Source organism: Aulostomus chinensis, chromosome 18 (genome assembly GCF_037954235.1).
Source record: "Aulostomus chinensis isolate RoL2024-O1b breed Wild chromosome 18, RoL_Achi_v1.0, whole genome shotgun sequence".
Classification (NCBI taxonomy): Eukaryota; Metazoa; Chordata; class Actinopteri; order Syngnathiformes; family Aulostomidae; genus Aulostomus; species Aulostomus chinensis.
This window is the reverse complement of record NC_141337.1, coordinates 7,944,414-7,957,531: the sequence shown is the minus strand read 5'-3', so window position 1 is coordinate 7,957,531 and position 13,118 is coordinate 7,944,414. Positions and strand designations below refer to the sequence as shown.

Below are 13,118 nucleotides of genomic sequence, written 5' to 3'. Positions count from 1 at the left end.
TGATAAACTGTACACAAAACATCTTCACTGGCACGATAAGAGACTAGACTTCTTTATTCATCATTTAAGTACATCACCACCACAAAATCAAAGCAAAAAACACAAAACCAAAAACAGAGCCAAAAATAAATATGCTACTTAAAAAATAATACACATTTATGATGCATAAAAAGCCTTCTGTTGCATGTTAACCTTTCAGCTGATTCACTGAAGGTACTTTAAATCTTGTAATGATAATCTGCATGAGTCAGAGAAACAAAAGTGAAAGGGTTAGGGTTCTCACTGAGTGATTCTGAAGGAGGACTGGAGCAACAATGACAGCCTGAAAAAGAGACGATTCATAAATATAATATAAAAACATATGAATACTTATTAATTTGTTCACTCCGTTGAAGTGCTTTTCCTGAAATTGTGAAAACAGGACAACTTTCAAAGATGAAACTTACACACTTTCTCATCTGTTCAGACAGAATACCCTGACTGGGGCCCTTCTGTTGCTCCTCCTTCTATCAGGAAAGCAAAACTTATTTCAACAGGCTCAAAACAAGAGAAGAAGAATCTCAGTTACTGAAGATATACACAAGTCATGAAAACTTAAATAACCTGCAAACTCACAAGGGGTGAAAGGGTGGCACGTTCAAAAAACAATCCCCTGTGGGGGAGTTGATGGGTCTCAGAATATTGAAAGTATTTTTATGTTGCATTATTAAACAGATAGTTCAATCAATGAAAATCTAGTCATTATTTACTCATCCACACACTGTTGGATTGCCATGCCAAAATACTGCAAGAGTTACCAAGCACCAAGTATATATTCATTGTTTTCAACTTACAAATATTGTAACATTGTGTATATATATATATATATATATATATATATATGGAGAGAGAGAGAGAGAGAGAGAGAGAGAGAGATACAGTATAAAGTGAGTCTGCCTGTTGGAGAAATATACAAATTACTTTTTCTCTTTCTTAAAATAAAAAAGATTGAGACATATTCATCAAAAGGTCATTCCGACATACCTTACATGTGCAATAAAAATTGCAACCAAAAACATGATGGTATGACCAAATGAAAAAGCTGGAAAGGCCAGTGTGCTGTATGGAATGAGTGCAAGTTAATCTTGAGTGTAATGGCACACATGAAAATATGGTAGCAAATGCTATGCCACATAGTTTAAAGGCATACACTTTGATGGACTTTATACTTGACACCATTTCGATTTTTGTACAACACGGATATTTTGCATAGCCAGTACAGCAATTCCTTCCTCCATTGACATTCAACATGCACGTCAGGGGAGAGCGCGAACGCAGTCCCCCACTACCAGAAATTATGCAGTCGAGATTCCCACATTTGGGGAGCTCACAGACGTCGGCCCGTCGAAGGTGCAATCCCGCCTCAAACTCTAGACAATGCATTGGTCGAGATTGGTCGAGAGTCTACCGTTTTTCCCGCCCGATTGGTCGAGAGTCTACCGTTTTTCCCGCCCGATTGGTCGAGAGTCTACCGTTTTTCCCACCCGATTGGTCGAGAGTCTACCGTTTTTCCCGCCCGATTGGTCGAGAGTCTACCGTTGCCGTGATGTCCCGCCCCCTCCGTTTCGCTTATTTTAAGCTTATGTTAAACACCGCTCGGATTTAACCCAAATATGTCTCTTAGTTTTGTTGTGAAGCTATCCCGCTTAGTGCCTGTACACATTAACGTTGTACGTTTCAAACACGTATTTTATCAATGAAAGTCCTTTTTTTCATATCACGTCCTTGGTACTTTTTTGGCAAATTGGTTAGCTTAATTTAAACACCGGTGCACTGCGCCAACCAACACCGCTGCGAATTTAACCCAATTACGTCTCAATATCACAAGTATCAAATTGTTGTCCATTTTTATGTCTGTAAACTGGAAGTAACGCATTTCCAATATGTCGATGGATTGCAAAGCAGCTCCCCATTCAGCAGGTAAGTTTTTTTTTGGGGGGGGGGGTGATCTTCTTCTTCTGGGTTGTGTAAACTTATTTGGACAAATGTATTGTTGTAACATGCATGCAAGATATATGTACATGTTACAAATCGTGCATTTCAAAGTTTACTAAATAAGTATGTAATGAAAGCCAGGGGGTAAAAAGCTGTGAGAATGAGAATGTCGTGTTTTTCAGCCACTGCTAAACGTGCCACAGACCCACTGCTGCCAGTCTTGTGCATCATGGACCCCACTGTGCCACAGGACAGGCAGCAATGTGTGCTGAAGGCCACGAAGGAGGCAAGGGGCTACCAGTCTTCAGGACAGAAGAAGACTGAGGACAGCAGACTAAAGGACCCGAAAATGGCCAGCGAGGAAGGTAATAGCTCTTTCATTAAGAGCATAACACATATTGTCATCAACAACTGCACAACTGTAACAGAAAAAACATGTATTTTTGTAGTCTAACAAAAAATGAAATCAATCTGACAGGTAAATGTCATTACATCGAGCAAAATGTTATTTTCAAAGTCTCTATTAATCATTCTACTGCATAATTCCTCAGCTCACCGGAGATGCTGCATCTTCACCTCCTCCCCAAATGAGAAGCAGTTGCTTGGGCAGCACACTGTCACATTTGGGAAGTATGCTGGCAAGACCTTCAAGTGGCTGGTGGAAAATGATGTTGGATACATTAAATAGTAAGTAAATTTCTCCTGAATAAATTCAATTCCCAATAGATTTTTAAAGGGGGGCAGAGGTCTGATGACTGGATAAAGGATTCCCTGCGGAAGTATGTGGAGCTGATCCCTGCAGTCTCCTGCCACCTGGAGGTGAATGTGGACAGGGCCATTTATGGCCAGGGGCGATTTAAATCGTTCACCTACCAGGAGATGTGGCAGTGGTAAAGCCTCCACAAGGTGCTTCAGCAGGATCCGCAGGCTGGAAGCGACCATGAGCGCAAGATGGCACAGGAGGCCTTCTGCTCGGTTCGTCAGTGGCTGGTGATGAAGGAGGAGGACATCAGTGCCAAGACACTGAAGCGCTTCAGACTGTACATCCTGGAGAAAGAGAAGGCGGTAGGTGAAAGTGCTGTAAGTCAAAAGCAGGTTGCTGTTCATGAGACAAGTTTCAAGACTGTATTTAAACCGTACTTTGCAGAAATCTGATAAGAGAGTGGCCCCACCTGCACCATCTGCTTCAGCGGCCCCTACTTCAGCATCTGCTTCGATGGCCCCTCCTTCCCCCTTTCCGCTGAAGTCTCCAGCTTCTCCATCTCCACCCCCTCCTTCACCATCTTCAGTGGCCCCCCCTCCTGCCAGCGACAGCTTTTGGAAAGACGATGCTGCTCTTGTTGAGGCTCTGACCAGTTTTGAAAGTAAATCAGTTTTTGGATTTTATTGATTGCTTCTATTCACAATTATAACACAAAGCACATATAGACCTGTAATACATTAATTATGAATCCAGAAGAAAAAAAAGACCTAGACTACTAAAGATTAAAAGAGGATGACTGAAGCTCATTGTCTTTATTTTATTTTATTTTTTCAGGAGAAACAAGGGCTGCCAAAATTGTGGCTGAACCAGACCCTCCACAGCAGCCACAGAGAAGAGGCTGTTCCATCACTGCCAGTAAGGAAATAATTCACAGATCAAACGTATCAAAGCCATCATCACACAGGTTTATACTAATGTACTTACCTTTTAAAGGCACCTCCACCAGCTTCACCTGGAATGACGGTGACAAAGCCACAGCCCATTGCAGCAGCCACCACGGGAAGAAATGCTGCACAGCCTTAGCCCGTTGCCACTGTGATCCCTCCCTCAGCTTCTCCACCTGAGGTAACACACTAACAGCACAACACAATGCAGCTTAGTAATGTTCAGAGAGTAAATCTGAGAACAGCTTCACAGAGCACCCAGTGGTTGGTAAATAAAAGCTTTGTCTTTGTCATGCCATCAGGTGTCATTTGAGGGCTGGCACAAGTTGTGGGAGTCTGCTGCTCACGGCCTCCCCAGTGCCGACATCAAATGGCTGAAGGAGGATGCAGAGAGAGGGCTTTTCCAGAGAGATGTCCTACGAGGGAAAGCATGGCGTTAAAAGAAGGAAGGTCCTCAAGGATGACCGGATGTGGTTCTATCCCCCTGATATTCCTGGGCTGGTGGCAGGGGGAGTGCCCTCCGCAGACGCCTTCTTCCGCAGCCGTGTTTTCTTCTGGAGACCAGTGGGTGTGTGGGGATACAGCCTTCGCTGTCCTCGGTCCGAGTGCCCTGCAGCAGGCGATGACAAGGCTTTCCTCTACTGCTGTGGATACTCCAAGACTGTGCGACACATCTGCGACGTATCCGGCTGGTACTCGATGCTGACGGAGGTCTTGGCTTGCAACGCCTGCTTGAAAGCTTCCAAGGAGTCGGAAAAACACTCCATTGGCTGCTTCCTGGCATGGGACGCAGCCATTCTGAAGCAGCTCAGTCCAGCACATCAGGCGGTTTTCCCTGCAATTCTAACACCAAAGTAAGATTCTGTATTATTTCACAATATCTGCAGTTCAAAACAAACAGTTAAATTAATGAGCATAGTCGGACCTCCGCTTCACCTCAACTGGCTCCCCCCAAGGCTGTGTGCTCTCCCCCCTGCTCGTCATCCTCTACACAGATGACTGCCGATCCACACAGCCCAACTGCCACCTGGTGAAATATGCTGACGACACAGTTCTCCTGTCACTGCTGTCAGGCCCAGCACAACATCATGGACCCGCTCTTCAGGAGTTTGTAGAGTGGTGTGACAGCTCCAAACTAGAACTGAACGTCAGCAAGACCAAAGAGATGGTGGTGACCTTCTCCAGCAAGCAGAGGGATCTGGCTTCTGCTGTCATCACCACCATCCACGGGAAGCCAGTGGAGGTGGTCGAAGAGTACAAATACCTGGGCACAATCTTTGACAACCTCCTGAACTTTTCTGCCAACACAGAGGAGATTCTCAGGAGGTGTCACCAACGACTGTTCCTCCTCAGGAAACTCAATTCCTTTGGAGTCAGCGCACCCATAATGATGACTTTCTACTACGCCTTTGTGGAAAGCATCATCACATCCTCCATAACCTGCTGATTCCACTCCCTCAGCCTCCAGAACCGGAACAGACTGCAGCGCACTGCATCAGTGTGCTCCAAATTCATCGGCCTGCCTGTCAGAACTCTTTCACACGTTTACAGCCAACAGGCCCTGAGACAGGCAGCCAAGATCATCAAAGACCCCTCACACATACTCCACTCTGCATTTGAATGGCTCCCCTCTGGGCGACGCCTCCGCTGTGTGGCCTGCAGAACTGAGAGGAGGAAAGCCATCTTTGTCCCCAAAGCCATTCTTTTCTTTAACTCCAGCTGTTAACACCTTCCCCACACCAACACCCTACACACACACACCTACATACTCTCCCCGGACTACTCAATATCCTGTCTTCACTGTTACACTGTTTATACTGTTTACATTGTCTGCACTTTATTCACTCACTCCAGTCACCTTACTCTTCATTCTACATTGTGTACATACTGTATGTAGTATATTTATTGTATTTTTATCTTTAATCTTATTTTTATTCTCTTATTTATTCCCACTGTCATGTCCGTTTTTTTTGGGGTTTTTTTGTTTTTTGTTTTTTAATGTCATGCTGCTCAGTTGTACCGTATTTTAATTGCCCCTCGGGGATAAATAAAGTCATCTGAATCTGAATCTGAATCTGAATCTGAATAGTTGCACTGACATCACATAAATGTGCTGTAATTTCAGACGGGGCGTGGACGAGCAGGTCATCAGACTGATGAGGGACCGGACTGAGGGAAACACCATGGAAAAGATCTGGAGGCAGGTCCAGGAGAGCCACTGCGAAGATTATCTGCAGAGGAAGGATATGTACACGACCCTCCTCTGCCAGAAAAACAAGCCTGGAGGGATCATTAGTAAGTCAAATATGAGTTATTTGTTGACAGACGTAAATTAGTCATGGCACAGTCTAGTCTAGATGCTGTCTCTCACACAGACACACTCCCGCTGTCTCTCACACAGACACACTGTCTAACAAACATCCCCTTCTCTGTCTCCAGGGACTCTCGCCCATCAGTTCCAGCGGCCACCGACTCGGAGGGAGCTGCCGACGCCAAAGCTGCTGAGAAAAGCCTTCCTCATATCTGAAGCAGACAACATTGAGGATTACCGGACCCACATCTTGTCCACGTTTGGAACAGTCCTAAAATATGACTCCACCAAGAAGGTAACATCCATCCATCGTCATCTTCCGCTTATTCCTACACATTAAGGGTCGTGGGGGGGCTGGAGCCTATCCCAGCGTCAACGGGCGAGAGGCGGGGTTCACCCTGGACAGGTCGCCAGTCCATCGCAGGGCCAACATAGAGAGACGAACAACCATTCACTCTCACATTCATACCTACAGTCAATTTAGAGTATTCAATCAGCCTAGTCCCCAATTGCATGTTTTTGGACTGTGGGAGGAAGCCGGAGTACCCGGAGAGAACCCACGCAGACACAGGGAGAACATGCAAACTCCACACAGAAAGATCCCATGCCCGAGCCGGGACTCGAACCCGAAACCTTCTTGCTGTGAGGCCACAGTGCTAACCACTGCACCACCGTGCAGCCCAGAAGGTAACATTGATACAGGAAATGTGTTTCAACAACAAATAGTCTCATTGTGCATTGACGAATAAAAGAAAAGTGGTTTCATCATAGGTTACTTAAACTTTTGTACTTTTGGATTTAATATTTATTTAGTCCTATAATAGCTTGTAAATAAATGATTAAAGACATAAGGCTGACTTGTTAAATAAAAAAACCAAAAAGGAAGCAATTGAAAATCAGCTTTACTGTGTATTAAGCTGAATTTTTGACTCACTCTGTTTTGTGTTCTTCATCAGATCTGCAAGAAACTCTCTGGCCAGGGGAGAGGGACTGCAGAGTGGTGCACAAACGTGGCCAATGAAAAGGGTCAGATCCTCATGTCTGTCTTCACATGTGAGGAGTCGTTGGACAAACTGAGGCCGATGGCGGTGGGTCTGATGGACCGTTACAGGAGAGCAGGAGAGGCACCTCCTGAGCTCATGTAAGTCGACCGTGGCTGCTGTCGAGTTCATGGCATCTCATCGTTGGAGCAGCTGTTTGACGACTGGGCTCAGAGAGGAATGATGGTGTGGCTGGACATCTTCCACTGGATCATGAGATTCAATGCGGCCATTCGCACAGACCACCACTCCAAATATGGACTATTCAAGTCTGCCCTCTCCGCTGCTGTCTTTGCATATAACAAGGATGACATGGCGCTTCTCCTCCAGGCCGTCCGTGCAGGTCATCCGACCAAGTATGACCCCCTGTCTGATGCCGAGGTCATTGAGCTGCACGTGACCAAGTACGATCTTCGGCATCACGTCAGGAGGATCACGCTTGGAGCACAGGAGACTTTTGCACGTGTACAGAGCGTCATCGACATCTTAAAGGGAGCAGCGGGAAAAGACGAGAACCAGGTGCATCTGTTTAAAGACCCGGCTTCCATCGACCAGGTCTGGGAGAACCAACAGAAGCACCTGGAGTGCATCCAGGATCCGCCGGGGCGAGACATGTACACCACAGTCAATAGGGTGGCCATACGTCCGGATTTAGGCCGGACAGTCCGGAATTTAAATGCCTTGTCCGGCGTCCTGCGCAGCCTCAAGCCGGACGCTTATTTGTCCTCCTTTTTGGAGTTGCACTTGAAGGCAACGCTGCAAATCATCCAATGATGTAAAACTTTAAGTGATTGGTTTAAAATATGATTGGCTAAAAGCGGTGTCACTCAATTCCCTGATTTCTCATTGGTTAAAAATGTAAACAAGCCGCCCCCTGTTCCCATGTGTTAGCCGCTGTGTCGTCTCGTTTCTCAATGTTAGCATGCCGAAAAGACGGACTTTATTCAACGCGGAATGGTCAAAGGAGCATACATTCATAAGCAAAAGTAGCAAAGACGATCTGCATGCTTATTGCACACTGTGTCGCTGTGATGTGGACGTCAGCACACAACTTGTGTGCTGGAGCGGTATCTGAAACTGTTTTCCAAAGCAGATGGACCACTTGTGAATCTCAGGAAGGTCAGCTCCTACATTTTCTCCATCCCATGCAGCAATGCACACACAGAACGAGTCTTCTCAATGATGGCATCTGCATGGAGAAACGAGAGGACTCGTCTGGATGTGGACAGCGTTAAAGCAGAGCTCCAAGTTTGTGTCAACTTCACCTTTCCCTGCACAAGCATGTACCAGAAGTTCCTTGGAAACAAAAAACTCTTGGATGCTGCCAGAAAAGGCCAGAAGTATTTCAGATAGAGGATCAATTATTTGGTGAGTACAATATTATCGTCTTTGGTTTGTCACTTGTGTACTATATTTAATTAAACAAATATACACAACACTTGTAATAAAACATTTTGATTCTATGCATGGGCTTTATAGTTAAGAAAGGAACTTCTGCATGGGCTTTATGAAATGAATATGTACTAGGTTTAACACAATACAGATTTTTGAAGGTTGATAACAGTATTTTTGCTATGTTTTTTGTTGCAGTGCAGGCTTGGCTATGATGAACCTGAAGGTGCTGCTGTCTCCTGAGCTGCTGCAGCAGCTGAAAGTGGATTTTGCTGAGGGCTGAGGCCATAATGAAGAACAGGAAACTGAGAACAGGATACTGAGGACAAATCAGTTAAAATACAGGTGGACTGCTGCACACACACCTACATAAACACAAATATGTTACATTTTTTACACATTTTTCAGGTCGATATTCACCTGTTACATGGTGTTTTTTCTCAGTCTTTTGTTGTTTACATAAAACAAATGTTCTTTATGGTTGTTAAGACCTGGGATGTGTATTTTTTGCATTAATTAATTTATTTTTTATGTCAATTTAATGCCAAATATGCTTTCAAAACATGTGCACTTGAGGATTTTTACTTATTTAAGAACTGGAATGTATTTTTTTTAACATTTATTTATTTTTATGTAAATTTATTATTTGCACATTTCAGACCATACATGTTCTGCTGTTCTGGCACTGCACTTTGAATGATGAATGTATTGAATAAATTCAAATAGTGTGAACAAAGACCTTTCACCTTTCACTTACACATAGACATACATCATGATATATGATAGATAAAATTGTCTTGTGATGAACAGCGTACCTCAGAATCACTGTGGTATTGTAAATTATATTGTAGTGGGTAGTACACTAGAGTTGTATGTTGCGATTTTTCTTTTCTCACTAAATGCTGCAAAGTGTCCTCCTTATTGGTGTTGTGGAAATGGCCACCCTAACAGTCAAGTACGTCAGCTGTAACGGTGTGAGGCTGCCATACTACGTCACCGTGAGAGGAAGCAACAGCCTGGAGGGTTTCCACTCCTTTCTGCCCAACAGGTTTCCGGGACCCCGCTGTGCTGCAGTCCCCTTCCAGGTCTATCTCCTCAGTGGGATAGCACGTTGGAATTCAGACCAGGAGTCCGCCTGGGTGAAGGGCCAGAAGGGACGGCTCCACATGGTGTACGTGTCCCCCCTGATTGACCGCCTGAACAAGAGGTTCCAGGACCTATTTGGTGAGGTGGAGGAGGTGAATTTCAGGCCGCCTTGTCCTCCTGGTGACAAGTGGATTGGACTGGAGTACCTCTTCTCCCAGTCATCTGCACCGTTCTCCTCTTTCGAACATTATGCCTGCATGAGAGAGGCACTGCAAGAGGAGGACGAGGAGGAGGGGGAGGCAGGTGGTGACACATTGGAGTCCACGGACGAGGACGTGGGCTACGTCACAGACGCTGAGGGGGACAGTCTTTCGCCGCTGAGGAAGAACCTGGTCCTCACCAACCAGGTGGTGGCTCCTGAACTGGACCCCTGTGTGGAGGACGTGTGTGGGCCAAACCATCTGCCGGCTACCAGCATGTGGAGCAGCTGAGCGCTGTCTTAGTTGAAGTTGCTTTGGAGGAGGGAAAGCTTGCCCTCAGCGCCTGTAAGAGACAGGATCATCGGCGCCTGGAGCAAGCCGGAACTTCACGACCGCAGCATCAAACAGTTCGACACCCTCTACTCAGCACGCTGGGGTAATGCACTGTTTGGCCGCACCAACGGCGATCCGGCTGAGGCTTCGATGGTGCAAAAATAAAAATTTGGGAAGCGGCACACAGCTGCCCACCTGGTGGATGCGAGGAAGAACCGGCTGATGTACTGCATCATTAAACAGCTGTGGCTTCACCCCGACTGTCGTCAGAAGGCCCACGGTTCCCCGCTGAAGCAGTACATTACACAGCTGTACCAGCGGGTGCAGCAGCGTCTGACTGTGGACGACCCTGAACTCAGCAAGCTCGGGATTCCAATCCTGAAAATCAACACAAAGAGCATTGCTGAGTTCATCAGAAGACAGGAAGCCCTGTCAGCCAGGAATGTGATGGACCAGGGCTTGACCATCCTCCGTCGTCCACAGAGCGTAGCCAGCCTCAGCCAACCGCCTGCGGCAGAGCTTCCAGATGAGAGGCCGCACACCAGCCGGCCTCAAGTCCAGTAGCAGCTCACTCCATCCTTGGCAGGGACACGGAAGCGCAAACTGCGGGTGGACCACTTTGCTGCTCCACCAACACAGCCACCAGGTACCTCAGCAGGACTCCAGCCTGGCCCCACTCTTTGCAGCCTGGCCCCACTTTCCCCTCTTTGCAGCCCAGTGCCACATTCAACCCTGTTCAGCCCAGTGCCACATTCAGCCAGCCCACAGCAGCAGCAGCAACACAATTGGCTCAGCATCCCCAGCCGCAGCCACTATTTGCTGTGCCCCAGCAGCTTCCTGCCCGATCCACTCTTTACAGCAGGAAAAGGTCACAGCGCAGTGGCACTAGTGTAAAGCTGTACTCCAGTACACTTTGTGGCCAGTCCACACAGGGACATCTGAAATACAGGAAGAAGACATATTGTGAGAGGTCAAAATCGTCAACTTCAAAGGGACTGTCTGGGAAAACTTTTGCCTCTTTCACAGACTTTAAAAAAGCAGTGGAAGAGCTCCTGGCCACTGATTCCCAGACCCCTGAAGCTATCTGGGCAGATGACTGTTTTGAGCGTCTGCTAAAAATGGCCTTAACTATGTATATGTATGTATATATGAGTGGTTTATTTGGTGCGTTTGTTCTTTGTATATTGTTAACAGATATTACATTTCTGCACTATGTTGTTTGCTGTGCTTTTTATGTTTATGTTCTTTTTTTCAGGCACAATTGTTATTTCTGCACTTAAGCCACTGTCTTTGCACTGTTTTGGTTGAAATGCACTACTTAGTTTACTATTTTGCACTAAAAAGATCTATGGAGCCTTCTAATTTACATTCTATTCTATGATGCATAACATTATTTTTTGCCTATATTAGGCAGCTATAATTGTTTTTAACGTTTGTCTACGTAAAAGACCACCTATGTGTTTCATTGTTGAAAATGTGACTTATAAAAAACAATGGACAGCAATTGAGTTCTCTGAAATTTATTGTCTTTCCATTCAAAGAATAGAAACATCACAAACATAATACCAAGACATAGTTACACAGGATAATTGTTATTCTAAAGAAATATGTTAATATAATGTATAATAATTATTTATGATAAAACATCTAATATATATATATATATATATATATATATATATATATATGTATATATATGTATGTGTATATGTATATATATGTATGTATATATGTGTATGTATATATGTATATATGTGTATGTATATATGTATATATATGTATGTATATATGTATATATGTATATATGTATGTATATATATGTATGTGTATATATATGTATGTGTGTATATATATGTATGTGTATATATATGTGTATGTATGTATATATATATGTGTATGTATGTATATATATATATATGTATGTATATATATATGTGTGTATGTATATATATGTATGTATATATATATGTATATATATTTCCTATAAATATATAGATACATGAAATTGCAGGCTAAGGGGGAGCAGAGCACAGTCACAGAAATTTCACAGCGAGTGAGTTCAGTCAGAATCCACCTGTTAAAACAATCAAAAAATCCTGACTACAGCCCGATTTATGCTTCTGCGTCGTGGCGACGCCTACCTACGCCGTAGCCCCTACGTCGTCATTGTGCATTTATAGTTCTGCGTCGAGGGAACGCGTTGCTTTGTAATTTACCACAGAAACTTAAAAAATAGCGGTGTTGTTGTGCTGAAAGGGAAACGTCGTGTGAGCGGACCAATCACAGTCCGTTGACGTTCACGTCAGGATTTTTTGGAGGTGCACGTCGGGCTACGGCGTAGGGTCTGCGTTGACGGCGTCGGTACGGCGTCGCCACGATGCAGAAGCATAAATCAGGCTTACGTCGCGTCGACGCGTAGTGACGTAAGGTCAACGGACTGTGATTGGTCCGCTCACACGACGTTTCCGGTTCAGCACAACAACACCGCCATTTTTAAAGTTTCTGTGGTGAGAGCAACACGCAAAAATAAAAATGGACCAAGCCGAAGAAAGAGTTATCGAGGAGGTTCGCAAGTATGACCACCTTTACAACTTCCATTGTTGTCTCTGTCTCTGACCCATGTGCTATGACCGGAAGAAAACTAAGGAATTCGACAAGAGTCCCCCAAAACCATACGAAGATAAAGCCACACCCCTCTAGTGGCTTGGCGGTGAATTACAGAGCAACGCGTTCCCTCGCGAACTACTATAAATGCACAATGACGACGTAGGGGCTACGGCGTAGGTACGGCGTCGCCACGACGCAGAAGCATAAATAAGGCTTTAGTCGTCTTCCTGCTCACGGTAGCCTGGAGCTCCTAGCCATGTTTCTCAAGAAACTAAAAAGTAAGTTCTTCCCGACTGAAACGTTGCTTGACAGAAAATCAAAGTGTCCTACGTATAAAGGCTGTGATGCTTTCACTTTTTTCGTGCAACAAAGGTTTCAGCAAGTTGCCTGCTTGATATGCTCAGACCGTCCAAAAGTGACAGGTGAGCTCCCGTACAGTAATGGTAGAGTTCCCACATTTGTCCATGTATATGTCCATGGCCAATTGAACTGACCTCACTTTGTCCGTTGACATTTTGTTGTTTATTT

At 45.0% G+C, this 13,118-nt stretch overlaps 2 protein-coding genes and 1 long non-coding RNA gene across 4 annotated transcripts; all 3 read left to right on the top strand.

The window, feature by feature from the left end:
- The first annotated feature begins 3,573 nt into the window (after positions 1 to 3,573).
- On the top strand, positions 3,574 to 4,386 carry LOC147244951 (uncharacterized). Its single transcript, XR_015109953.1, has 3 exons — positions 3,574 to 3,592; positions 3,671 to 3,802; positions 3,924 to 4,386. It is a non-coding gene; the product is annotated as an uncharacterized LOC147244951 (long non-coding RNA).
- Positions 4,387 to 5,372: 986 nt separating this feature from the next.
- LOC147244950 (uncharacterized) lies at positions 5,373 to 7,108 on the top strand. The gene is made up of 3 exons (XM_086184195.1): positions 5,373 to 5,916; positions 6,061 to 6,227; positions 6,889 to 7,108. Exons 1-3 carry the CDS (start codon positions 5,730 to 5,732, stop codon positions 7,075 to 7,077), a joined length of 543 nt encoding a protein of 180 aa, XP_086040321.1. The 5' UTR covers positions 5,373 to 5,729; the 3' UTR covers positions 7,078 to 7,108.
- Positions 7,109 to 7,879: 771 nt separating this feature from the next.
- LOC147244949 (uncharacterized) lies at positions 7,880 to 11,487 on the top strand. 2 transcript variants are annotated; one of them, XM_086184193.1, is made up of 2 exons: positions 7,880 to 8,340; positions 8,568 to 11,487. In XM_086184193.1, exon 2 carries the CDS (start codon positions 9,264 to 9,266, stop codon positions 9,939 to 9,941), a length of 678 nt encoding a protein of 225 aa, XP_086040319.1. In that variant the 5' UTR covers positions 7,880 to 8,340; positions 8,568 to 9,263; the 3' UTR covers positions 9,942 to 11,487. The 2 variants fall into 2 exon arrangements, with proteins under 2 accessions (XP_086040319.1, XP_086040318.1); XM_086184192.1 differs by having other exon boundaries at positions 8,563 to 11,487.
- Positions 11,488 to 13,118: the final 1,631 nt, after the last annotated feature.

Coding starts and splice junctions, on each gene's coding strand:
- LOC147244949 (XM_086184193.1), top strand. CDS start 9,264: ATGCTGCAAAGTGTCCTCCTTATTGGTGTTGTGGAAATGGCCACCCTA.
- LOC147244950 (XM_086184195.1), top strand. CDS start 5,730: ATGTGCTGTAATTTCAGACGGGGCGTGGACGAGCAGGTCATCAGACTG. Junction 5,917..6,060: donor CAAGCCTGGAGGGATCATTA/GTAAGTCAAATA, acceptor CTCTGTCTCCAG/GGACTCTCGCCCATCAGTTC. Junction 6,228..6,888: donor AATATGACTCCACCAAGAAG/GTAACATCCATC, acceptor GTTCTTCATCAG/ATCTGCAAGAAACTCTCTGG.